Genomic DNA, 27809 nt, shown 5'->3' on the forward strand with positions numbered 1-27809 from the left:
AAGAACCTGCTGCTCGCCTTTCTGCTTCGGAGAGAACTTCCAGCCTCCCCAAGTAACGCAAATCCCGGGCCCAGAGCTGAGGCGCTGGCGCTCTGCCGGCGGCACGGGCTGCCCCGGGGAGCGGCAGCCTCCGCGGCCGCGCACCGCAGCGACGGGCTGGCTTCTGCCCGCCGCCCCGGCCCTGCCCGGCGCTCCGGGGCCCGCTGCCCGCCGCAGCCGACCCGGCTCCTCCGGACGGGCGGGCTGCTGGCGACCGGGCCTCACCTGCTGCGGTGGGCGCCGGCCGGGGCTTCCCGCGCGCGTCTTATGCCCGCGGGAGCATTGACCCTGCCTGATTACCGGGGTGAAGTCAAGCAAAAGGGGCCAGTTCGGAACGCTCGGCGGCCCGCGCCGCGCCCCGGGCAATGCCATCCGCCGTGAGCGGCGGGCGGATCAGCCTATCACTGCTCTGGAGCCGCCCCCTCAGTGTTTATGAGCGCTGCGATTGGTGTTCCGGATCGCTGTGGCAATGGAGCTTGCCAATTGGCGGGAGGCCAACGGCGGTTTTCCCGTTGGCTTACTAGGCTGTCACTCTTGAGGACACCCGATGAGGAAGTACTCACTGCGGCACCCGGCGGTTGGCTGCCTCCTCTGAGTGGCCCACTTATTGGGCGGTCTTCCTGGTATGCCCTCCTGTCTCGCCTTGTGATTGGCCAGAGCGCTCTCCTGCGACTGGATGGGAACTTCTCCCGCCCTAAGCCGATTTGGGGGAAGCCCCGCCTTAGCTGGCGTCTTATTGGCTGTTTCTGGTGTGGGCTATTTTCCATTGGTCAGTCGGGCCGCCAGTCGCGGCCGGGCACGGGAGGCGGGCAGGGCGGGTTTGTCGGTGCGGCGGTCCCCCAGCAGCCGCCCCGCCAAGGCCGCCCCTCCGCGCCGCCATGAGCGCCGCCCCTGCCTAGCCCCGCCCGGCGGCCGGCCGCGGGTCGCCTCGCCTCGGGCTCACCTCGCCGCCACCACCACAGGCAGCAGCAGCAGCAGCAGCGGCGGCGGAGGCAGCGGTGCGCCCCGCGGCGGAGAGGATGAAGGTGACCGTGGACTTCGAGGAGTGTCTGAAGGACTCGCCGCGCTTCAGGTGCCCCCGGGAAGGGGCTGGGCCGGGGCGTACGGGGGGACAGGCCGCGGTGGAGCGGCGGGGTTCGCGGGGGGCCAGGGAGCGGGGCCGGGTGCCCGCAGGGCGATAGGCCGCGCAGCAGGGCGGGGAGGGGGCCGCTGGGGCGGGCCGGGCTGTGGGGACGGGAGTTTTGGGGGCCCTGGGGAGTGACAGCTGGCGGCGAGCTGTGGGCAGCCGGGTCTGAGGAGGGTGGCAGGCTGGGACGGGGGCCTGGGCAGTCCCGGGGGCGTGGTTATGTGGGGTAGATGAGGGACCAGCTGTGGAGGACAGGGTTTGGGGAGTGTGGATGACAGGGCAGGGGCAGTGTGTGCGGAGAGGGGGCTGTGTGGCGAAGTCGGGGCCATGTGTGAGGAAGGGGCTGTTGTGGGGCTCTGTAGGATGAGGGGCCTGCTGGGGTGTGTGGGGGCTCTGAGGAGGAGGAGGGGGATGCGGGAAGTGCGGAGAAGGGAGGCAGCGTGTGTGGTGTGTCAGCTGGGTGGGCAGTGTGCGGGGTCTGGGTGTCTTGTGGGGGCAGCACAGCCTGCAGTGAACACTGCGGGGTCACCCGCCTTCGAGCAGATGTGTCGGGGTGAAGGGCGGCAGGCAGCTGATTCAGGAAGTGCTCAGCAGCCGCAGCAATGCCTGCTCAGGCTCAAGAGCGTGAACTCCCTGGTGGTCCATCTCCAGTTCTTCAGAGTTGTGCTTACGCTTCAGTGCCCAGTGTCTCCTACCTGTGTCTGCTGCATGCGTCCGTACTCGGTCTGCCCACTGTTGGGGTGCCAGTGCTAAGCAAGCTCAGTATAATTTTACTTCCCGTTGTCAGACCAAGGCATGTACTTTTTTGTTTTTCCCCACTTGAGTGGCCACTTGTCTGTCATTGCTGTAGGCTTACTTCTGCTTAAGTTGGGCAACTTTCCCTTTCATCTTTCCCTATGCTTTTATCAATTCTCTCTCTATGTATTACACCATTGTATCTACTCAATATCATTCTGCCTCTCTGTTGGATGTGTGGCTGGCCTGTGCATGTAGGCCCACTTTCCATGCTTGGTGTCACCCTGCTAGCTGAGGGAGAGGCAAACAGCTCTGTGATTTGATGTGATGTGTCACTGTTGTGCCCCTCTAGTCCCATTCTGAGCCTGTGTTTGGAGCACTTGCAGCTTTGTGGTTGGCACAGACTGGGTGAGCTCTGACTGTTGGGGGAATTAGTCCTGCTCTTCCCCTGGTCTCTGACTGTGTGTTCACGCCTCCTCTTTGCGTCAGCTTTAGCAGTCATGTGGTTCTGGGATGTGGAGGAAGTTGGAGAAGAAGGTTTGAATGGCTTACCTCTGCAGAAATTTGAATTCCTGTTCTTCCTTCTTTGCTTCTGTCTCTGCTGCCAGCTTGTCCCTGCCTGCTTCTGCCATGGGTTTTTCTGGTGGCCGTGATGTTGGATCCTTCAATGAGCCAGCTGCCCTGGCAGAAGAGACTGGATGGTTTTCTGCTAGGTTATTCAGTTGAGCCAGTGTTGCAAGGAGTCTGAAACCTACTAAAGCTTATGGGGAGGAGGAAGAAACTTCATTGCCAGAAGCAATACTAGGGGAAGGTGGTGGGGAGTGAGACCTTCCCTGAAGCAGCAGTGAGCTTTTGCATCGGCTTAGCTGTGCCACAAAACTTTGCCCTAAGTTGGACATGCTTGTTGGCATGTGTACTTTCTGGCACAGTTATGTTTAGTGTGAGTCCATCCTATTTGACGACAATGGAGTTAGATTGGCTTAATTTAACCGTAGAACTATACCATGAAGTATAATTTTGTTGGTTTGATTTTTTTATTTACTGATAACTGGTGAAGTATAGAATACGATTAAGAAAGCAAGAAACAGTGACTACAATTTGTGGGCAGAAGTGTGCTGCTGTCTTGTCAAGTTAAGACATACTATTTCAACTCCCTTTGTATTATTCTCCTTTTGAGTTTCTTGATTCCTTTCCTTCGAAGAGAGAAACTGTGGAAAACACTTTGTCAGAGTCTTCTAGTATATTATGGTCTTTCTGAGAGTCTCTGATGCTACTACCTTTGAAGAAATTGCAGAAAACCTTATGGTGTAGTCACTTGATGCCAACAAAATATCCTTCCAACCTTTAACTGATAGGAAGTGGTTAAAATCATGAAGCAAAAATCCTGTAGTATTTCTGAAAAAAGTCCATATCTTTCATTATTAGTCATTAATATTTGCTATTATAGCATTGGTCATTCTTAGTGTTCATATGAATCACCAAAACTGAATACTAGAAACCTTCTAAATGAAGTTTTTCTGCAGTGATTTTTATTAAGGAATAGTAGAGACACTAGTGTAGAGCAAGGTCATTACAAAATCCTAGCACTCTTGCAGGGAGTAGTGTGGACATAAAGCACCTTCCTGTGCTGCGTTCCTTATCTTATAGCAAAGCAGAGCTGCAGCTTTCTCCTGACCTTGTTGAGCAGGTAGGTGTAGTCTCTGTCCTTCCCATCAGTATACCTGTTGGAGCAGTTAAATAAACCTGTTAGGAGGCATATAGTGTATAGAAATGTCATAGTGTACTTTCTTATAGTCACGGAGAGAACTGTGAGGACGTGGGTGAATCAGTTCCTGAGTCAGATCCCTGTTTTCACAGGGAGCTATTTAAACCTTTTAAAATATGCTACTACATACAGCTTCAGACACTGAGCTTTCTTGCTCATCTCATGAACTTCATGTTGATCTCTTTTGGCTTTGAGATGTAATCAGGAATATCATAGTTACCTGAATCAAAGAAATAAAAGTTTGTTTGATTGCTTAAAATGCATACGAAGGGAGCATGGGTTGTCACTTGAGTTGCTGATATGTGATTAGATAATGGCTATAAAGATTCCTGTCAGAAGTATCGTGGGTTATTTCATAGTAGGGCATGCTTCTCCCCCTAGTAGGTAAAGAAATCTTTGAATTACAAAACCTGAAGCAATGATGGCCTATTGCATCACTAGGTTTGTAAACTTATGACATACCAGATCAGTCTGGGGTTGGAAACTTGAGATTTAGAAACTGATTTTGAAAAGGGTAATGGAAAAGGCTGTGAATTCAGGAACACTTTTGAAAATTTGCAATCATGTTTTCTTTTAAATCTCCCTGAAATCACATGCTTTTCCTTCATGCCTCCCTCTCTTAAAGTATGGACAGACCAAAGATCTAGCAAGGAAATGCGTTTGCAGTTCTCTTACAGTGTCGGTGACTTCCCATCAGATGGAGAAGTTGCTTGGGGAGGGGCCTTGGAGCGGTCCTTAAGTAGTAACAACTCAGCTGTGCTGGCAAGTTCTGTGTAGATAATCAGGAGTTCTTGGAGTGGTTTTTAAATATGCAGATAGTGTTTTGAAATAATATTTTTCTCTTGATCTTTAAACAATGAAAATTTTAGTTTCAGAGTTTAATGGAACAGGCTTTTACATTGATGTTTCATTTTCATTTTTTCTTCTTAATGAGTGAGGTGTGCGCTGTAGCAGCCACATGAATCACTGTGAACCGGAATTTTTAGAAAGGAGAAGCAAGTTTAAGTGATGTGGAAATATATCTGCTGAAAGTAACAGTTAACAATCTCTATAAACAACAAATAATAGAAAAAGCAAAATTATGTTGCTTGTGGTGTGTACAATTATAAAAACTCTTTAGAAAAGCCTCCAGTCTGTTCCAGTCATTAAAAACGTATCAGTGAAAAGCTGTGCATTTTTGAGATCATCTCTTGGTCCTTATCTGTCATTGAAGTTTCATTTTTGTTTTGTGTTCACTTCCTGAGCCCCCAGCTGCAGAACAGATGATGGATGAAAGAGGTAGATGAAAGAATATAAATGAAATTGTTGCCAGTCACCATTTTTAGTAAAAGCATATCATGGGTAGTTTCTGGGTAGAACTGGTGGTTTTAGCGTATTCCCTTCAAAGGGACTTGTCTGAGGAGTCTGCCATGTAGATTGAGCTAAAGCATTGCTCTGTGTAGGCAGCCCCGCAGTGTGAGTGAGACTGGCTTGTCACTGAAGTTCCCTGGTGTGTGTGCTGCTGGTTTTCTTCTTCTGTGCCTTCAATTCTAGTCTGTCTAAACGAGGCCGACTGAAATGTACCTTATGCTTATGCAGGGGATGGAGGCTGAATAGGTCACTTGTGCCAGTTTATGGCTTTCTAGATTTATCTTTTTTTTTTTTCCCTCTCTTCTTTAGTCTTTAGTACTGTGTAACCAAAGTTTAGTCGCTAAGCATCTGTGTCCCAGGTAACGGGAAGTGTTTTGTCACTTTATAATATGAGTAATGTAAGAAAGTGACTTATTTAACCTATTTGGAATAGGTCTTGTTCCGTAGTCAGAGAAATTACTGTGTGTGCCTAACACATATACTTTGGTCTGCTTATTATTTTCTGAAGAAAGCATAGAAATCAGAACATCAGCAAACTTGTCCCTTCTGTGGTGACTTCCGGTGGGTACGGTGCTGTGGTGCAGCTGCCTCGCAGCGCGGCGAGCGCTGCGCTTGGCAAGTCAGCGTGTTCAGCGTGGGCTTGTAGCGCGGGTGATTCGTGTGTGGTTGTGGTACGGCTGAAATCACTCAGGCTGCTCCGTGGGGAAACCCAGCCACGTTTAAGGTGTTCAGAGGCGTGTGACCAAGAGCTGTCCCCACATGCAAAATCTGTTTGTTTTGCTCAGGCTTACCTAGCTGTTTTAGGAGGAATTTCCAAAGAAATGTTTGGTCTGGGCTTTCTGCCCTTGGTGTTTGGGACTGAAAAGCAAGTTTGTAACTTACTTGGCAAGGCAGGGTGGAAAGTATTGCAGAAGAAGGATACAGTAAGTCGAGAGAGAGCTGCCAAACATTTGTTTCTAAGTTTGCGTTTACCTCTTTTCATACTTAGGTGGTTATAATTTCCAGTATGTAATTGGAGAACAGCACTTTTCATAGCTGAAGTGTAGTGACGTGGAGGACAATCTTAGTGGGATGCTGAAGAGTTAGTTACACGTGTACAACATCTCTGTCCACACTGCTAGGAGTCTGGTGGAGTTAGTTATATGGAGTGCTTCTAGATTTCTAATTCTTCCCTTTTGTGGAGATTACAGTCAATGTGCTGTTCTGCTCAGACTCTAGTCAATGATTGATTTATTTTTAAATCTGTGACTGTGTCTTACATATGTACAATAAGAAAACAATTGACCTACAGCACGGGGAATGTATGGGAAGATAAGACCCAATGTCAGAGCATTTACTTCTAGGATAATTGTACCAGAGTAAAGAAGTTTCATTGAAGATCCCTCTCAAATACATTTCATCAAAATCTCTCACACTGAAATCTGAAGTCTCTTCAAATTTACTAGTAAGTTGTTATAATCCTTCCTTATGGAGATTAGGGAAATGTGTCCTGAAATCAGGTTGTCTTGATTTGGTTAGTACACCTAAATTGTTTTAATTAAAAAAAAAAAAAAAGTTAGTTGTCATAATGAAGAATTACAAAGGTTAGGATTTTTTAATGATGATTCTGGTTCTGTTTCTTTGTTGTTTGATTATGATTTATGTTAAGTAACAGCAAACTGAAAAATCTTAACTATATCTCAAATTGCTAATGGGAACTTAAAATGTTAATTTCCTTGGTTTTGGTCTTTTAAAGTTTTTTGTCTGGAATGTTTAAAAAAACCCCCCACGCACTAGGAAGGGAGCTTAAAGTGGAAGTAGTAACAAAATCTGCTAGCTATTGTAGTGTTGCTGTAGCACAGTAGCAGGCTCAATTGCTGAAGAGCTGATATTAACTAAGCCTGTGCAACTGTTCTTTTGGGAGTACTTGCAGAATTAGAAGGACAGCTTACTTATGCGTGTGCAATGTAACTGTAATTATACAAGCTCTTACAGTCATTCAAGTTTTAAATATAGATTTGAAGAGGTTTGATTCTTTAGCCTGGAGTGTTTCTCCTTTATGTTGGCTAAGCATATCTCATGTAATGACATTAAGAACTAAAGTTATGGAGATGACAGTTTTATATTTTAGGGGTGAGGAGTGTCAACGTTAAAATCTCTGGAAAGCAGAGTTATTAAACAGAATATTCATTAGGAAGGTGACAACTATAAAATAGAACTGTGTTTATCTTGGGCTGGGGCGGCCTTGGGTGGCTTTGTTTTTTCCTGTACACATCTGTGAAATCGACCACCAAATAGCAAATGTACGGATTTAGCTGTGTTCGCAGTGTCCTGTGATCTCTTTTCAGGCTTCGCTTCTTGACAACCTTGTGCTGAGAACTGCATTATTTAAAGTTAGCATTTTTTCTGTTCTTACTTCGCGCAGTGAACAATATGACTTAAACTTAAGTTACTGGTAATTTTTTACTGTAGTATATCATTCTAAAAAGTCCACAAGGCAAACTCAATCCTGATAACCTGCTATAGGAGAAAAAAGGAAGGGAAATACCTAATTTTCATTGTTTGTGGAAACATTCCTACTGAAATTACAGTTTACAGAGCCACAAAGTCCTTGCCTGAGTCTTGATGCAGGCCTTTCTGACTAAATTAGTTGAGTATCTCAAGGAGATGCAAATGCAGAAGTGTCATGAGGGAGTGCAAAAAAGAAAAACCACCCCACCAAAAACCCCCATGTGGTTACTTAATGTTACGTCTTACAGCACCTTACGTTTACATGCGCAGGAAATAGAAGAATAAATTCTGACTAATTTAGTTACTTTTTTTTGCCTCTCGCTTGTATGTGCAGAATTCAGTTTACACAGCTTAAACTTCTATCGACCTTTTTAAATGCATTTGTTATCTTTTTGAGCAGATATTGTGGTGTTTGTTTGAGATATCCCTGTGAGTTTAGGTAATTTCAGGTGGTTTGTGTTTTAATGGTGGCAGATTTGTAACAAAAATAAGAGCAACATTAGCAGTCTGCAGTGGAAGGCCATTATGAGGAAATCATCGAATGGTTTGTGTTGGAAGGGACCTCAAAGATCATCTAGTTCCAACCCCCCTGCCATGGGCAGGGACACCTTCCCCTAGATCAGGTTGCTCAAAGCCTCATCCAACCTGGCTTTGAACACTTCCAGGGACGGGGCATCCACAGCTTCTCTGGGCAACCCGTTCCAGTGCCTCACCACCCTCAGAGTGAAGAATTTCTTCCTTATATCTAATCTAAATCTGCCCTCTTTCAGTTTAAAGCCATTGCCCCTTGTTCTATCGCTACACACCCGTGTAAAAAGTCCCTCTCCAGCTTTCCTGTAGGCCCCCTTTAGGTACTGGGAGGCTGCTAGAAGATCTCCCCAGAGCTTGCTCTTCTCCAGGCTGAACAGCCCCAACTCTCTCAGCCTATCTTCACAGGAGAGGTGCTCCAGCCCTCTGACCATCTTCGTGGCCCTCCTCTGGACCCACTCCAACAGATCCGTGTCTTTCCTGTGCTGAGGACTCAGCCTTTTGCCTTCCTGATAATCTCTTCAAGAGGAGTCCTTGCATGTGCGACAGAATAATTACTTCACGGTTAACATTTGCTTTGTGAATATTAAAAGTAGCCAGGCCTCAGACCTAGAGTAAATTGATTGTTTTGTTTTGATGCACTGTAAATAACTTACACCTGTGTGGAGGAGAAATCTAATTTATGGGATGATGTCCTGTATCCATTTTCAAACTGACAGGACACAAGGGTAGACTAAGAAAATAGTCCCTGCTGCAAAATAGTCCCTTCAAGTGTTTTATGAATGAGAGGAGGTTTTGAACAGAGAAAATGCCTCTCAGATGGTTGGCAGACTTACTCGTGTGGCATGAGTCTTTCTGGGAATCAGGCTTTCTGTTTGATATTTTAGGTTTTCTCTTTGAAATTTTAAAACTCTACAATATGCAGACACGATGCTCTTGAATAATTTTTAGAGTTCATATGTCAGCAGTAATGGCTATTTAAATAGTCATATTGTGGTTTCTGTATGAGAGATAGTCGAACAGTAGTCAGTGAACACGTACAAATTACCTTCTTTCTTTTCATGAATTTATGATATGCCTTCAGTAACAGTCATTAAATGAAGACTTCTGCAGGGAATTTTGTGTGAGTAAACATAAAGTGGAGCTAGTGATCAGTTTGCTTGATGTGATTTTCAAGTTTCCAAACTTCCAAAATGTATTTTTTTTTTGTTTTAGGTTGGATGTAATACAAAGAGAAATTGGAGAAACCATATGTAGTGAAATGTATTCAGTCTGACAGAATTTTTTAAAAAAAGCTTTGTGCAAGAGAATTCCAGATTTCTGTCTTTCTGGGTGCCAGATGTTGATTTAAGTAGGAACACATGGATATCAAACACACTCAATATTTCTGTGCATTTTAAATATTCTAGTCTTCAATTATTTGTGATCTTGTAATTATTTTTTAAAAAATGTATAACTTATGCAATGCTGTAGATCCTGTAACAGATTTTTGTGTACTGATGTTGAGAACAATGTTTTGTGGATTGAAATTTGAATCGAATCAACTCCTTCGGTGCAAAGGAAAGACGTTGTATTCAGAGTCTGACATCTGGCCATGAATGCTCTCCCTTCTGCCTGACAAAGCAGGTGTGCACTTTCTCCTGGGAGATGGGGTTTGGATTTCTGCTCTGTGTCCTCTACCCAGGGAGACACCGAGCCTCTTCTGTCCTCTTCCTCACTGCTGTAGCGATCCCATCTGGGTTCAGGGCTCCCTCAACTGCTTTGCACAGTGTGGTGGCTGGTGCGAATTGGTGCTGGGAGATCTGTCCCGCTGTCTGATGCCTTCCTAGACTCCAGCTCTCCAGTGAGTCCCTTGCTGCTATGGCTGCTCGTCAGTTGGCAGTAATGGGAGGCTGAATGTTGCTTATTGTTAGGATAGAAAAGTGCAGCTTGTGCATGGTTTTTTTTTATTGTTTAGAGTACTTTGTGTAAGTAGTCAGACTCTGCATTTGATTAGATTATTCTGATGAACTTTAACGTAAAGAACTTGTGGTGGTGTTAGATAAAACAAATGATACTGTAATACGTTGTTGCTAACGTACTTCAAGCTTAAGATGACCCAAGTAAGAGCCGAGTGGGTGAATAAGAAAAGTAATGTAAGTAGAGCAGTGTTGGGCCTTGTGATCTTAACTGGGACTAGCAAAAGGCATTAAAAAGACTCTCTGCTCAACTGGAAATGTAGGTATATGCCTGTTTATTCTATCCTACTTGATTTATCCCCAAACTAACGATCAAAAAATGACAAGGTGAAGTGTTAAGTGTGCCTACTATTGCAAAATATCCACTGTATTGTAATTATAGATCTTGCAAGGTTGTTTGAAAATATTTGCAGTTGATTTAAGATGAGAAACCTTTAGTATGTACTTAATAAAGGATGTGAGCTTCTGTTTGGTTGAGAAATAGCTTATCTGCAGTTAGCATCAATAGGTGAATGGAAGCCTAGAGTCTTTAAAAAAATTTCTTTATGACTAAAAGTAGTGGGTGAAAAGATACGAAATGTACCCAAAGAATATTTAAATCTTTTCCAGGGCTGTGCGTGTGCAGTATGCATTTTGTAGTTTTTATTTTATAATATTCAAAATGCTTATTTTTTTAATAGATCGCCCATTATCATTTGAGAGGGATGAAAAGTAAAAGAGACTGTTGTTTGTTTTTTTTTTTTCCCCCAACTGTGAAAATAGTAAATTTGAGGAAAATGCCAATACATTGTATTTCTATATTCTCCTACTCCTGATGCTTATGCACTCTGTTATCTTGAGACTGAATTCATCTGACTGGCTACTTCAGTGCAAATAAAAAGGCATAAAGGACAAATGAAGACTGTTCCTTTTCAGTATGTGGGAATGATAAAACTCTTAATTTACATGTAAAATGCATTTACAGTAACTGAGTGTGACATGTATGCATATGTACGTAATAGCTAAGCAAAAATTTCAAGTTTGGAACTTTTCTATTGCCACAAAGCTGCAGCCTCCCCTCTGACTGTCAGATAGGGCACTCTGATTTTGTGAAAGTGGATTGCAAAATATTTGGGTTCTGAAATGCACAAAAAGGGTAAATACTTGCTGAGGATTCAATCTTCAATAGCGAATCTGAAACTTTCCTCTGGTTTCAGTAAGGAAGATCCACCTGATATAACCGGAATTGTAGAGAGCTAATGATCCTTGGCTCTTCTGAAACATGGTGAGTTTTTGTTATAAAGACTTGGCCGTCTTACGTTGGTTTGGGCACAACAGTACCTTTCTAACTGTAGTAGGTGTGAGATAGCAACTAATGAAATTACAAAAAGAAAGAGACAGAAATTACCTTATTTTTCTGAAATCCAAGCAAACAAAAGACTTGCATGAAGATTACAGGCTATCTGTAAAGACTGATCTTTGATTAAGTAATTATGTAGTACTCTGATCTCCAGTTGCCTCTGCTTTATGGGATGTTTTTCTGTACAGATCATTAAGTCTTACTGTACCAATTCTGAACATGTTGATACTGAGAATCCTATACTGAGGGGACCTAGTGACACTTCTGTTTTCAGGCACTGCTGCCCTGTCTATGGGCTGCATTGGAGCTATCTGAGGAGTATCTTTCCAAGTTGGGGATTAGTTCCTTCATTCTCCCTCAGATTGTTATTACTTATAGCTTTTAAAAGATAAGTTGACATGACTCCTTAGCATCTGACTAGGAACTCCAGATCTTGAGACTAATGGTTAGGGCGTAGTGTTCTAGATGCAGAGATGGCCCATCTTACATCCTTAGCAGTTGGTTGCTTGATGGTTGCGTTTATGGTTCCACTTCTTGACCTTAATACGTATTTGAGTTTTCAGATGTTGAAATCCTTTATTCCTTCTGCTGCTTCGGTGTTCAAGCTCCTGGATAGTTGCTGAGATTTAAAAGATTAAAGCAGCTCTGTGATGTTTGCAAGTTTTCAGCAACAAGAAGTTTTTGCACAGCACCATTAGTTTCTTGGTCTTGTCCCTGCTGCCCTTTTTTTGTTGCAACATCTTGATACTATAGTCCTACTTCCTTATCTGGTAGTAAGGCCTTCTAAAAAGCTTTTGACTCTTTCTTGAGACGTTGGAGTTACTAGTCAAGGTTGTGCAGGACAGGTATTGTGATGTGTTGCATTCTTATCTGAGTTCGTTTAGCAATGTAATCAACTTCTTGAAGCTGTGAAGCTTTCAGGATCACCATTGTGTCCCCATCTTGTTAACGGCTGTCTCATAATGAACAAAACATTGAAGTTGAAAAATGACCTGAATCTGCTTATCAGAATCTGCTTATCAGAATCTTTGTGGAAGAAAAGGGTCGCTAATTTCCTATGTCAGGCTCTCCTGAGGTAAAAAAGCTTAGGGGAAAAATATTAGGCAAAACCACTGGGAAGAAAACACGGTTGGGCATTTCTGGCAATTTACTGCAAAAGCGTAGTGAGAGAAAAAGCTTGAGAATTTAGGGCCAACAGGTAGCACAGATGTCATTGCGGACTGTGTATGATACATTAAATGCTGCTGCAAGGGTAGAGGTAATTGGTTTGACTTTGAGCGGTGTGTCTTCAGTGCAATAGAATTTGTTCCGTTTTGAAGACTGATTTGTTTATCATGTTCATTGTCTTTTGAGCCAAGTCTTGCAGTAAAGAACAAATGAAGTGAAGCATGCATCTTAAAGGGATTTGTCCTGTTTCTTAACTTGTTATATCAAAGGCCATATGAACTACTGAGGATGAACTAAACTTTGTAGATGAAGATGACTTTGAAAACTGGTACCTACAAGCAGGCTTTTGGTTTAATGATTAAGTGAATTCAATAATATTCTTGTCTTATTTCATTTGCTTATTTTGTAAGAGGAAAAGTCTGACCTGCGAGGAATAGACTAATGGTTCTCCTCATATTGAGGACTTTATTCTTGTTTCTTCTCTCTCGGTAAATTTGAAATACAGATATTGCTTGCTGTGGACCTGAGAAAACTTGGCGTATTCATCAACATGATAATCTTCAGTTCAGGAAATGCATTTCCGTGTCTCAATCCACCAAGCTCATAGAAAATTCCTAGGATTTTGGGGTGGGGGTGAAGAGAATGCCACATTTCTGATTCAAAATCCTACTGTTCAGATTTTGAAGCTTTTCCAAGCTAATGATAAAATATTTTGTGGCAATTACTGGAGAAGTAATAAGGTAAAGAGTAGTAGCATGACTGAGGGAGTTCATCTTGGCATGTCAGGGAGCATTCATCATCTGTTCCTCAGCATGGAGGGGCTCTGTGCCAGCAGGGAAAAATCTCTGTGATGCCAAATCAGGACTTCAATGGGCTCTGTGACAGGCTGCAACAGCGTTCTTTCTTCAGACCGTATTAATGGTTATGACACATCTCATAGGTTATAAAACTCTTCTTGTATATATCCGTGCTGTTATCCAAGATTATTAGGCCTTATTGTGCAGTGTATGACTTCTTTGTCCCTCAATATGTCATGTTTCTTTTTTAATCTGCGGTTGTCTGATGCCACAATACATGTACCAAATGTATTTGTTATTAGCATGCTGGTTAAGATGCCTCTAGATACCTGTTTAGCTATAGATGAAAGAACTCAAATGAAGTACACAGTGATTGGAAGGAGCAGTCGATATGCTTGAGAGTAGATCCGCTAGCAAGGAGGTCCTCAGCAAGGTTGACCAAAGCACTGGTTGAAACCTCCTGAAGCTTAACCAAGACAAATGTGATGAATTCCACTGAAAAGGAACAACCCCGTGCAGCTGTTCTGGTAGACAGGAATCTTTGTGTCCTGGTGAACAGCAACTGGACTATCAGCCAGCAGTGTGCCTGGGCAGTGGTGAAAACTACCAGTGTATCATAGAATCATAGAATGGTTAGGGACCATTCAAAGGTCATCTAGTCCAACCCCCCTGCAAGGAATAGGGATATCTCCAACTAGATCAGGTTGCTCAGGGCCTCGTCCAACCTGATCTTGAACGTCTCCGGGGATGGAGCATCCACCACCTCTCTGGGCAACCTGTTCCAGTGTTCTACAACTCTCATGGTAAAAAATTTTTTCCTAATATCCAATCTGAATCTACCTCCCTCTATTTTAAAACCATTACCCCTTGTCCTATCACAACAGGCCCTCCTGAACAGCCTCTCCCCATCTTTCCTGTAGGCCCCCTTGAGGTACTGGAAGACCGCTATAAGGTCACCCCGGAGCCTCCTCTTCTCCAGCCCCAACTCTTTCAGCCTGTCCTCATAGGAAAGGTGCCCCAGCCCTCTTATCATCTTCGTGGCCCTCCTCTGGACCCTCTCCAACTGGTCCATGTCCTTCTTATGTTGGGGGCTCCAGAACTGGACGCAGTACTCCAGGTGAGGTCTCACGAGGGCAGAGTAGAGGGGGAGAATCACCTCTCTCGACCTGCTGGCCACGCTCCTCTTGATGCAGCCCAGGATGTGGTTGGCCTTCTGGGCCGCAAGAGCACATTGCCGGCTCATATTGAGCTTCTCGTCCACCAGTACTCCCAAGTCCTTCTCCTCAGGGCTGCTCTCGATCCATTCACCACCCAGTCTGTATTTGTGCCTGGGATTGCCATGACACAGATGTAGGACCTTGCATTTGGCCTGGTTGAACTTCATGAGGTTGACATGGGCCCACCTCTCCAGCCTGTCGAGGTCCCTCTGGATGGCATCCCTCCCTTCCAGCGTGTTGACAGCACCACACAGCTTGGTGTCATCGGCGAACTTGCTGAGGGTGCACTCCATGCCACTGTCCACATCACCGACAAAGATGTTGAAGAGGGCCGGGCCCAACACGGACCCCTGAGGGACGCCACTCGTGACCGGTCTCCACATGGACATCGAGCCGTTGACCACTACTCTCTGAGTGCGGCCATTGAGCCAATTCCTTATCCACCGAGTGGTCCATCCATCAAACCCATGCCTCTCTAGTTTAGAGAGAAGAATGTCGTGCGGGACAGTGTCAAAAGCTTTGCACAAGTCCAGGTAGATGATATCCATTGGTCGACCCTTGTCCACCGATGCTGTCACCCCATCATAAAAGGCCACCAAGTTGGTCAGGCACGATCTGCCTTTGGTGAAGCCATGTCGGCTGTCACCCACCACCTCCTTGCTCTCCATGTGCCTTAGCATGGTTCCCAGGAGAATCTGCTCCGTGACCTTGCCAGGCACAGAGGTGAGGCTGGCCGGCCTGTAGTTGCCCAGGTCCTCCTTGTTCCCCTTTTTAAATATGGGGGTTTGTCGTGGACTGCCTGTATCTTCTCACAGTGGGTCGCAACCAAACGGCTGTTGCGACCACGACGTATCTCACAATCAGAAGGCTGATCCAAACTCGCTGCTATCTCAATTCAACAGAGAGCTCCAACTCACGCTCTCCGGGGGCTCCTACCACTCCAGTCTCCAGGAGGGAGCTGCCCCACTCTCTTCTGGGAGTGCCCTGCCTTTAACCATCCATGAGTCACGTGGTCTCCGGCTGACCAACGTGACTCACAGCACCTGTCCTGACGAGGCACAGGTGCTTTCTATTGTAACAGCCAGGAAACTTCCCCGACAGGGGTTATGTTCCCTCTCTTCCAGTCATCGGGGACCTCGCCAGACCACCACGACTTCTCAAATACAATGGCCAGTGGCTTGGCAACTTCATCCGCCAGTTCCTTCAGGACCCGCGGATGGATCTCATCAGGTCCCATGGACTTGTGCACCTTCAAGTTCCTCAGATGTTCCCGAACCTGCTCTTCAAGTACAGTGGGCGGTGGTTCATCCTCACAGTCCCTGCTAGTTCTTTCCACAGCTTGGGTGGTAAGACAAGAGGCTTTATCAGTGAAAACTGAGGCAAAAAAGTCATTGAGTACCTCAGCCTTCTCTATGTCCCGGGTAGCCAGAGCACCAGTATCCTTCCGGAGGGGGCCTATGTTCTCCTTGGACTTCCTTTTGTCCCCTACATACCTATAGAAGCATTTCTTATTGCTTTTTATATCCCTTGCCAAATTCAATTCCTTCAGGGCTTTAGCCTTCCTCACCTGATCCCTGGTCACTCGTACAGCTTCTCTGTATTCCTCCCAGGCTATCTGTCTCCGCTTCCACCCTCTATAGGCTAACCTCTTCATTTTCAGGTGGTCCAGGAGCTCCTTGCTCATCCACGTGGGCTTCCTGGTCTTTTTGCCCGACTTGTTCTTCATCGGGATGCACCTCTGCTGAGCTTGGAGGAGGCGCTCCTTGAATGTGGACCAACTTTCCTGGGCCCCTCGTCCCTCCAGGGCCGCCTCCCATGGCACTTTGCCCATCAGGTCCTTATGAGCTGTATTGAGCTGTATTAGCAAGAGCATAGTTGGCAAGTTGAGAGAAGAGATGAGTACCCTGTATTTAGCAGTCATGAGACTAAGTCTGGAGTGTTATGACCGGTTTGGGGCCTTGCCAGTACAAGAAAGATATCACCAAAAAGGAAGACGTGCAGCTAAAGGCAACTGGAATGGAAAACGTGGAGCTCAAGGGAACTCAAGGAAAGGATGAGGCATGTGGTCTTCTTTGGGCTAAAAAGGCTCATGGAGGATGGAATTGCCGTCTTCAGTTACCCAGTAGGATGTTACAGAGTTCAGGTAATAGGTCTGGGTGTGGGCTTTGTTTTCAGGTGCACAGTGGAAAGATGATGATTGAATGATGCAGCAATGCAAATGACATGCACTGAGGTTTAAGCATGGGAACAAGTTGCCCAGAAAGGTTGTGTTGCTTCCATCCTCTGTTCTCACTCAAAGTGGAGAGAATCAGGAGTATTGGTTATAATGTAGTTACAACTCGCTTTAGGTGGAACAGCATCATCAAGTTATTCCCTTTTTGGTGTTTTTGCTACAGCTGTGTTACAGCTTCTTGTAGTTGAGATGTGTGTTGATCCTTGGGTTTTTTAGCAGAGAGTGCAGATGAAGTACAGAGGCTTGAAATGTGTCTCCAGTAGAACTGGTTGTTTACTTGTTTGGCATGGTATTGCTGTTTTGTCTTTTTTTGTGATGTTCGTAACAGATTTCTCTTTGGAGGACTTTGCTGTCAACATTGTACTTCTCTAAATGGTGGCATTAGTCATGATGGTGTGTTTCTAAACTAATCTATAAGTAGTTGCGTAGCTTCTGAACTGTGATACTAAGGTATAACTGCTATGTGTGTGTAGAGAGAGCAGACCAATTAGATGACCAAAAGTAGTATCTTGTGTGGTATACCTGCATTTTAATTTGCCTTTACATCATACTTGCAGCTTGTAGTCCATCCTCTGATTAATGTCTACTGGGCTTTTTGCTGTCTGCCACCTAAAGGTTCTGGCATAGAGGAGGAGACATTCCTGTAAATAATCAGGTGCATATTCTTATCTTGCACTTCTGTATGTCATCCTATTTCCAGTTTTTCACATTCAGTAGTACTTATTTTCAAGTTATCTTTAAGGTATTTTGAAGTTATCTTGCTTTGAAGTCTCTCATATCATTATAAGAAACTTAGTGACTGATTTACTTCTAATTCCCTCTGTCACTGACGATGTTGAATGCAATCACTGTTGGAAGTGGTCCATAAGCAACTCCTTTGCTGATTTTATTTCAGTCTGATAATTGAAATCAAAATGATTAGAAGTCACTAGCTTACTGGCCTTTTCATCTGAACCTGGGCAGCACAGCTTGAAACCTAATTCTGATATCACATAAAGCTATAGCCTGAGTGCTTGGTAATTTTGATATAGTTTGATTTTTACACACATCTAGAACTGAGATGCCACTGTGGGATGCACAGATAGCTTGCAGCTAATCTGTCCTAGTGTGTGTATTTGGTTTGTATTTGACATGAGGGTTCGAATGGTCAATTGCTTTTACTTCAGGCAGTTATGAACCACCTTTATCCAGCTTTGGCCCTTGCAATTAGTGAGCTGTACATAATCTTGTAACTGCCTTTCAATTTTCTTAAGGTCCATAAAGTTTAAAATGAAATTCAGTTGAAGAGGACAAAGGGAAGTTAATTACAGTACCATTTACTTGTTGGTTTTTGTTCAATGTTCTCTGTCCTTCCGAGACTGAATTGTTCTCCATTGGCAGTGGAGCATGGTAATGCTTCTTTATTCTTCTGATACACAGCTGATCTCATGAACTTACACTGCAGTTAATGAAAGAAAATGTGAATGTAGTCATACTTGAATATGTGTACTCAAATACTTGGATTTATCTATTGATAATTTGTGGCTAGTCTTGTGTGTCAACTTTATACTCTGGAACTGTAGTGGATGTTAGTTGAAAGCATACATCATCTGCAGTGAAGTCAAAGCTGTGCAGTAAGGGGCTGTTTTGCATAGAATATGTGCAAGTAAGAGAGCTGTGTCTTTCCGAGATTTGAAGACAAGACTTTAGCAGTAATATTATTGAAACTGCCATGGTGGGAATCTGTTATTCCCACTTTGAGTCCAAATACATGAATGTATTCAGAAGTTCCAGTCTGAATAGCAGTTGATTTTTGTGTACTCGTTCCTATTCTTCTGAAAGTATAGTCAAGAGTTGAATCGAAGATTTAGGTTTTAAACTTTCAAAAAAACCCCACCAAACCACCACACCACAAAAACCCAAACCAAATGCAAGCTGTAGGAAAATACTTATTAATGGGCTTTTATTCTTTCATTTTTTTTTCTAGTGGGACTTGTTAATTCTAGAATTAACAATAATGAATTGTTAATTATCCATAGCACCTTTTGACTTCTCCAGTTTGTTGTTTGTCAGCATGTAACGTAAAATGACTGCTGATTCCAGCCTCCTCACTTTCAGGAACACAGTCTGAAACGCAGGCTAGAACATGATGAATGAGGGGAGGACTAAGGGCAGGATGTGGCTTCAATGGCAGTTGGATATCGTTTGAAGAACAGCTGACTTTAAAAGCATTGACCATTGCCACCTTTTTACACTGTAAGAGCAAGCAGGCCAAGCAGACACTTGGCCTTGGCATTACAGTCAGCAGCGTGGAGTGGTTTAGTCCAGACTAAGTTATTTTCTTTAGCAAGTGTCTGCAGCTCAGGGCCTAAAGAGAGACCGATGTGCTTTCTAAAGGAGAGTTTAGTTGTCATCTGTGTGGTTCCTGAGATTCTTGGAGTCCTGTAGTACCTTAACCTGGAAGCAAGTCTTTCAGTGGTCACTTTAGAGGAATGCTGTGATGAACACCAGAGTTCAGCTTTCCTTCATCGTATGCTGGGCTAGGTAACTGGTGACATGATCCTGGTTTAAAAAGGCTGCTAAGTCAGGTCTTGAGTTTTCTTCCATCACCTCTGATGTTCCTCCTGCATTGCAGGTGTGGCTGTGCAGGAAGCTGTATCTAGCAAACTGAATTGTGTTTTAGGAGGGAGTGTGGAAGAGAGGAGGAACAGCAGAGGAGAGAAACATTCCTGAGAATCCTCGTTATGGAGCATGAAGAGCATGGGAAACTGCTCATTTATAAAAGCTGTCCTCCGGCCTTAAGCAGCTGTTCTGATTGTGTGTTGCCATGCAGTGTTTGAACATCTCGGGAAGCCACAGATGTTTTACTTTGATTCATATACTGAGGCTGATTTGATCCTTATTCCTAGTGCCAGAGCCTTCTGGCTGAGATTACCCTGATGCAAGCCTTGCTCCCAGCTCCCATTGCACGAAGGAGCAATGTTTTTGGTACATGGTGGTAGGTCTGACACTTGGTCCTCAGCTGTTTTATGACCGCTTCCTGTGTTTATAGCTGGAAGTTGGGTCTTGGCTGTGGACATGAGATTTACTCGGAATTATGACAATTTTCTGTGGACTTTAAGTGGTTCCTGACCCAGATGTTTTAGAGAGAAAAATGCATCTTTTTACTCCGTGGCTTCAAAAAATATTAAATTAAGAAAAACAAGGATGGCATTAACATAAGTACAGCTCAGATCAGCTGTTCTTAAGGTATTCCCCAACTCAATATGAAAACAATTTTTGTGACTAGATGGTGTTAATACATTATTAGAGATGTGTATCTGTATTCTTATAATCTGAGGATATCCTCTCCATTGTTCTTACGCTGGTAATCTAGCCTTGGTCTAATACTATGGGTATGTTTGCTTGAGAACAACTTTTCTAGTTTTTGTATGATGGAAACAGTGAAAGTCGGCAGTCCTATGCAAAGAAACAAGGAGTTGAAACAGGGTTTAGCTGGAACCTAACAGCTGTTTGATCCATATCCAGCTGTAGGGCTGAGGTGTGCCCTGCCTCCGTCGTGTGGCAGTGGTGGAAAATAGCCCGGAGAACCAGCCTGGTGCTTCAGAGGCCTGTGGTCATTCAAAGATGATATGCTATGAATCAGGTGGTGGAGGGGGTGTATGTCGCTCTTCTCCCATGGTATCTCTTTCTGCTTTGCTTCATACTTCTTTCTTGACCTGCCCTTCATCTTTTCAGCTTTTGATGTTCTATTTTTATTTCTCTTTCAGTTGAGCTTATTCCGTCTTAAAATTTTCCCCTTGGAGTAGAGCTTTAATTACTGAGCAGATGTGTTGTCTTCATTCTGCCTGCTCTAACTGCCTTTATCTCTCTTCCTTATCTTGAATCTTAGACTTTTTAGCTCATTAAGTCCCGTGGAGCTAGAACTCTTTGCTAGTTAAGAATATTTTTTTTTTGTTAGTGTCTTTATCAGATCTTGCTGCAGTTCTGTAAACAAGCTACTTAATCATGCTTTTATGTTAATGCCAAATAAACAAATAAAAATTGGTTACACTGTGATTATAAACAAACGAATACAAAATTGCAGTCTAAATATTGAGATACTTTTCCTTCCTTTGTTGTTTTTTTCTTTCCTCTGTAATGCTCTCTGAAACAAGGTTTAAATCTAAAGACTTAAATGAAAGTTAATCATTTATGGAAGAAAATAAAGTAAAAAAGAAATAGATGTTGCCTGAAATCCTTCATAGTCCAAAGCCAGAGAAGAGGCAGAAGCTGAAATGTAACTGTGCAGGAATGTGCTTAGATATAAACCTAGGATGTAACTGTGGGAATGCCTTTGGATACAAAAACTGGAATGTAACTATGTGTTAGTGAAATGTGCAAAAAGCTGGGAACCTCATGCTGAATGTTTGAGAACTGCAAGCTATTGGCAGTGTTTTTTAGAACTATTCTCGTAAAAACTGCTTTTCCTGGGTTTCGGGCCTGATCCAGTCTTTTTTTTTTTTTTTTCTGTTCTTGGCTTGAACTCACGTGAACTAGAATGGAATTAGCAAGAGACAGTAAAGCTGTGGTTTTGTGTGCTCTCTCCTCAGTGGTAAAGCTGGCTTAAGAAATTCCTGCTCCAAATCATACTTTCCTGCCTGTCTCACTTTTTCCAGGAAGAGTTTTCTGTTGGAGTGAAATGTGAAATGTATCTGATCCAATTTTCCAAAAAGCATTACAGAAAACTTCCGATTACTTGGTTTTTGGTTGTTTTTTTTTTTTTTCCCCCAAGGCAGACTACTGCTAGTGAGCAGTGTGGCTCTGTGAACAGTTATGCTGGAATGGCTGAAAGAATGAGGTCCCTCGTGCAAGGGATAGGAATACAGCTGTTCCTACCAACCTCTGTGTAATGTGAAATCCCAGCCTCGTTGGATAGATCTGTGTAGTGTAGCATTGGTTGCCAGAAATGAGAACATTCAAGCTCTTAAGGCAGTAGTGTGGAGAAACAGCTGTGTTGGCAAACTCTCTGAGCACTGTCACCCTTTCTGTCTTCTGTTTTTTCAGGTAGCAATAAGCAAGGGAGGAGATGTTAAAGGAAACATCCGCTCTAAAGCGAAAGAAATTATGCTTTAGAAATGCTTCATGAAAGTAGCTTTTACTGGTGAATAAAATTTGACTGGCCTGAAAGTTGCAACCAGTCCAGGCTAGAGGCAAACATTATAAACAAGTGTGCCATCTGAACTTCCTGTGAAGTCAGCTGACTAATGGCAAATGCTCCATTTTTCATAATCTCATTGCGAGGTTGTTCCTTAAATAGCTGTAGGTTTGCAGGTTTGAGCCAGGAGAGTCACCAGAAAAATTACTTAAGAAATTTCCCTTAGACTTTCAGTTTCTTTCCTTTGTTATTGCCTTTGAACGTATAGACTATTGGCTATACATGAATAGAGGAAACCTGTTTCAATATGGCAAACATGAGGATTAATAAAATTTCATCTCAAATCTTTATGACTAAGCTATATGTTTTATCAGTGATGTAGTTTTTCTTCTTTTTACTGTCAAACTTTTTGCAATTATCTGTAATTCCTGTACTGTTTTATACTTGAAATTTAAATGAAACAGTGATGGCAATAACATGTCCCTCCCCCTTACTCCCAGTCCCAGAGTATTTTCTGTATAAAGTTTTACAGGAAAACATTTTTTTTAACCATACAGGGCAGCTTTAGAAGAAGTAGAAGGAGATGTGACAGAACTGGAACTGAAACTTGACAAGGTAAGCTTCTTAATTCAACAATGTCTGTTCTGAAAAATATCGAAAGATATGGTTAGGTTTTGTTTTAGAGTTCACAGCTGGGAAGCTGCAGTGGCTGTGCCGAGCGTTGTGCTCTTTCAGCGGGAAGGGATCTGGGTGGAGTGCACAGCTGGGCCCCAGAGACCCGAGCTTGAGAAACAGCGGCAGCAGCCAGCGTGAACTTGCTCCCTCCTCCATTTGGGGGTTTGGACTGTGCGATGCCTTCCTGCCCGGATGGCTCCTGGCACTCGTGTGACTGAGCCCCACAGTGGGAGCAGCGAGCAAACCAAGTCAGCTTCCATGTGGGTTCAAAGCCAGGGGCTGACCATCGCTGCGTGGAGAGCCTGTGCTTTATGACAGCTGCCGACTGTGAGGACATCTGGATACTCTTTGTTTCAGAGATGTAAATTCAATGCTTTGTCTTTGGCAGTCTGCAGCACAGTCACATATATGAGGTATATGAGAGGTATATATGTCCTTCACTTTCATCTGCAGGACTACTGTAAAATCCATGCTGCTTTTTGTCATGCTTTCTGCATGTATGTACAAGGTTACACACAGCATCTTTTCAGTGCCTTACAATCCATTGATTGGTTTCCTAAACAGTAGTATTTGGAGGCTTTTGTTCTTTCTTTGCTAGTATTTTGAGGGTGGCTTATTTTTGTTTTACATTTGTAGAAAGTCTCCTTTCCTTAGCGTTTTATGCAAAATATTTAAAATTATTTTTGGCTGTGTTGTGATGTGGTAGGCAGAAGTCATTTGTTCACCTCCTTAGCTACTTTCTGAATACAAACTTTTGTTCCTGCAGCTGCAAGTTGGCTGCAGAAAGAGAGAGTGACAAAGTCAATGTCAAGTGTAGTGTTAAGTCTGAAGACTTTTTGTTACTTCTGGTAATAATATTTCTTGCTTTTGTAGTTAATAATGTAACCATTTGCTCTTTCAAAATAAATGAAAGACACTTAATTTTGATTTGGTGTGTATTTTGGTGAAACTGATGGGTATAAGACACGTTTTTACTGTAGGAGTGATGAATCTGTTTTGGTAGATTAGATTAAACCATGCAAATATGTAAAGGATCTGAAAAATCTGTCTCAAAAGTGTGTTTTTTCCACCAGTCTAAAAGGATTATTTTTGGGGAAAAGAATTCTTAGGTTCCTTAAGGGGCATTATTCTGGGCCTTGCCCTCAGACACTTGCCAGGAGGCCAGTGCCTAACATATCGTTCTGTCATGTAAAAGCTATAATTGTGGTATTACCCTTTGCCCTGAGACAGTATCCTAGTACTCCTTAAAACAAAACCACCCAAACCCATTTGCTCCTCAGCAAGAAAGCAAGTACACAAGGAATTTAAGTAGATCCATTGTAATGTTGAACTACAAGTGATCTAGTGTAACACGTAAGTTGAAAGCCAAGCTGCTCGTGGGAGCTGAAGTAACTAAGGCCTGAAGGTAATGATGTGTCTAGACTGGGTTGGTGACTTGTTCTGCTTAGTTATTCATTCCAAACTTAGCTTTGTTGTCTCACAATGGTGACTTTGGGCTATGTTATCTGTGTTTTTTTTCCCCTCTGGAGGAAAGGACGCTGGGTTCGAGATTGTGACCCATAAGCAAAAGTGAAGGAAAAAAGGGATCATGTTGGTAGTGATTTTTCTGTCCATTGTTCAAGCAACTTGGCCGTTCATCAGAACGTGGGAGATGATGCTCAGATTTCTGGGTAATTACATAAAAATTACAGGGTAAATCAGGTGGGAAGGTCACTTGGGTGGTTTCCTTGCACCAACATAGAATCAAGTACTTCTTTGTTTTTCTTCTTGAAAATTTATACTTGAAAAATCCTTCAGAGATGAAGGTTCAATATTCTGATTTTTATTCTCAGTTTGATTTAGGGTGAGGGAACTCAATCATAATATGCCTTCTCTCAAGTGATCATCTTAGTGATCGCACTAATAATTCTTTTTCATTAACTAATTAATTAAAAAGTGGAAAAACATCCATCACAAGATACTGATGGTGTTCATATCAGACTCTGCCAGTACCATGATAGCTAAGGTGCTGACCTAAACAGTGACTGGTAGGGATGGAAAACCGTCGGAGAAAGACTAGACTGTTGTATGCGTGAAAACAAGAATGATTTCACCTTCTGAGATGTAACCATCTCTCTTCAGTTGTGCTTTGTGCCGATAGCCTTTTGTTTTCCTGTGCCTGTGTTCTGAGCGTCTGAAGATAAAACAACTGGTGTGGGTTTCTTTTTGAGGTTTTTTGGCTCGGAAACCACAAAACACTTATTTGCTTGGGTTCTAACCAGTTATGTTTTAGTTGCTGCGCTTTCTGCCCTCATACAGCCCTCTCTCATGAAATATGTGCAAAGTCTCAGCTAACAATGAAACAAATAAAATATAATTTAAAAAAAATACAAAGAGTAGCAACTGTCTCAATGGCATATCAGTTGACCTAGAGTAGTATTTTTATAGTTATCGCTATCCAATAGGAACCTTTTCATAGAATGTGGGGCTCTGTAAATTTAGAATTTAACTTTTGAGATTTTTGTTTCTTAGACTTAACTAAACTAAGCTGTTTCCTATTTATGTAAAAAACAAACAAAAAAAACTTCCACTTTGTTATTTTTTCCTCTCTTTAGCTGGTGAAGCTTTGTATTGCTATGATTGATACTGGGAAAGCATTCTGTACAGCCAACAAGCAGTTCATGAATGGAATTCGAGACCTTGCGCAATATTCCTGTAAAGATGCCTTGGTTGAGGTAAGTTCTTTAAGAGGTGAAAATGGAAGGAGAAAAATGTCACTTAAAAAGGGTAAAATATAGCAGTTGGCAAGAGAAGCAGTTGAGTTTATACTATTATTTGCCTTTTTGCTCCCTTTTCTTTGAGATGTCTTAAGAGTGAGCTTTTTTGACTGCGATGCACTGCAAGTGTCTGTGCTGTTTAGTTTCAACTTTAACCTGCAATGGCAAGGGTTTTCCAAATGCCGGAAAACAGGTATTAGGTCAGGAGTGGTCATCTTGGGAGGAGTGGAGAAAGTCAGGCTGAAGCTGTGAACAGCTGCCCTGTTTGCTTTGCTAAATAAAGGAGTTCTAGTCATGAGATCCTAAGAGCCAGTTCCCTGCAACTAAATTCCCTTAGTTGTTCTCTTGGGTCCTGGAGCTGGCACTCTCTAATACACAGAAATTTAAATTTTTCAATGTACAGAACCCACTTTGGTGGTGTAACCTCAGACTGATGGTCTTGTTAGGCTAATTTGGAATGCCTAATATTTCCTGTCCATGTTAGTTTGAAATGAGGTATGAAATTGTGTGATATGCAGTTCTAATTATGTGCACATCTCTGTGTATATCATCTATATTGGATGCATATTATGTAATAGAACATACATTGCATGTATGCATCTTCACACACCAGTTGAACTGTATAATGCCTGTGAACTTCAGTACAGTCTGCAGGCAACCGAAACTGCTATTGTCTGGAAAGTTACTTACAAGAAATGTAGTGCAATGTCAAACTAACAAAACTTACATGATTTGATTCCAAGTAGGTTTTTGTTACACTTGTTTTGTAAGCGATAAGCAGTTATCCAAATGTATTGGGGACTGTTGTTTTCTAACTGTTTGAGACATTGATTGTACAGATTGATGCCGGCGTTACTAAGCGTATCAGCTGTGAGGCAGGAGTTCCTACTGTAAATGTGTGTGTACTGATGATGACAACATGTTAACCAGGTTTTTGGTCTTGGAGTATTAAACGTTAATAAATATTAAGTAATATAATATTAAATATTGTAAATTAATGTGTTAAATTATGTGAACTTCTCATATATTAGTCAATTAAATTTTTCCTGCTTTACTTCAGTTTGGTCCTTTATAATAGGTAGGTAGCAGTAACATTTTTGTTGTCTGTAGCTTTAATAGATTTACTTCATATTATCCCCATGTTCTTCTTCTAGCATAATGGTTTCAGTTTAGTAATCATGCTATGGAAAATCGGTTCCCAAGTTCTTTTCTGAAAAGCTGTGAAGCTCTGAAACATTGCTTTCGTGCTGTGTATTTGGTAGGGCTTGACTTAAACTACTTTGTTTTTCTCTTTACAGACCAGCTTGACAAAGTTCTCTGACACATTACAGGAAATGATCAATTATCACAATGTAAGTATTTCCAGCTGAAACGTGACACTGATAGCTTACCTCCAGATATATGTGATGGTAGAATAATGCTAAAGCTTTTCTTGTTGATAGTATTTGCAAAGTTGTGGTTTAAGTGGTATTAAATACCTCTGATTTTATACTTGAAAATATTTTATTTATATTTTGTTTATGAAGTATTTATAAATATCCTCTCTTCTGCAGGTTTTTATCTCAATTTTTTGTTTAGAATTTGAAGCTTTGCTAAAACCCAGTGCTGTAAGACAAAGTAAATACTGGATTGTTTCATTTTTTTTAAACAAACTGATGGGCAACAGAGACAAATTATGAGCATATTTCTTTGCTGGACTGAAATAATAATTACCTTTTCCATAACTTCTAGGGTTTTTTTCCCCATTCTTTATAATGCACAAAATGAAGCACCTCTGATTTGTGTGTAGTTTTGTTTTTGAAAGCATGGCAGATTTAGACGATGTAGAGAAAGGAGAAAATGCTGGGATTTAAAACTAATAGTGATTTTTAGCATGTCAGACTTCATCAGAAAGCTCGATTTCTGAAATTGTGTAATATGCAGTTATAATTATGTGCACATCTCTGTGTATAGCCTCTATATTTCTATAACCAGTCTATGATTTTGCCTGGATTGAAAAATGGTTTATTTTTTTTCTCCTCTAAAGAGTTTAGTCTTGTATCCTGAAAGCCAAAGGGATGCTTGTTCTTCTATTTTCTTCCTCTTTCCTTGGCCTCTACTACTTTTCGTTCATTTTCCAGCAAATTGCAGGAAAGCAACTTAAGTGTCTCCAAAGTGCTGAAAATATGCAGGGCACTTAAATTATTTTTTTTAATACCACTAGAAGTTTGAAATGTCATGAGATACAAAGAATGCAGCTCAAACAGCTTCAGCTGAAATTAAGTTTGTCAGCATTAACTTCGCTTCCTAAAACTGCCTTATTAGGCTTTTTTTTTTTAGATGCATACTTATAGAATGGAAGAGAAACAAAGGGAAGAAGGTTAGTACTGAGTTGGATTGAGTTGGATTTCCTTTCCATTGCGTGAGGTGTACATATCTACACCTAATATAATGAAAACTGTAAAGAGAGGAGTAAGTGGACGGTGATACTTTGGTAGAGAGAAACTAGTGCAAAGGTTCAAACAGGTCCCTATTATAT

General features: G+C 42.6%; 1 protein-coding gene across 3 annotated transcripts in view; it reads left to right on the forward strand.

Moving 5' to 3' along the window:
* The first annotated feature begins 1029 nt into the window (after positions 1 to 1029).
* ACAP2 (ArfGAP with coiled-coil, ankyrin repeat and PH domains 2) overlaps positions 1030 to 27809 on the forward strand; it is a 68993-nt gene continuing 42213 nt past the window's right edge. For all 3 annotated transcript variants that reach the window (XM_086618352.1, XM_086618351.1, XM_086618353.1), the window contains exons 1-4: positions 1030 to 1111; positions 22418 to 22475; positions 25130 to 25249; positions 26590 to 26643. In XM_086618352.1, coding sequence (XP_086474478.1) covers positions 1059 to 1111; positions 22418 to 22475; positions 25130 to 25249; positions 26590 to 26643 — 285 coding nt within the window. In that variant the 5' untranslated portion in view covers positions 1030 to 1058. The remainder of the gene's footprint in view (positions 1112 to 22417; positions 22476 to 25129; positions 25250 to 26589; positions 26644 to 27809) is intronic.

The sequence above is a fragment of the Tauraco erythrolophus genome, chromosome 11, assembly GCF_009769465.1.
Source record: "Tauraco erythrolophus isolate bTauEry1 chromosome 11, bTauEry1.pri, whole genome shotgun sequence".
Classification (NCBI taxonomy): domain Eukaryota; kingdom Metazoa; phylum Chordata; class Aves; order Musophagiformes; family Musophagidae; genus Tauraco; species Tauraco erythrolophus.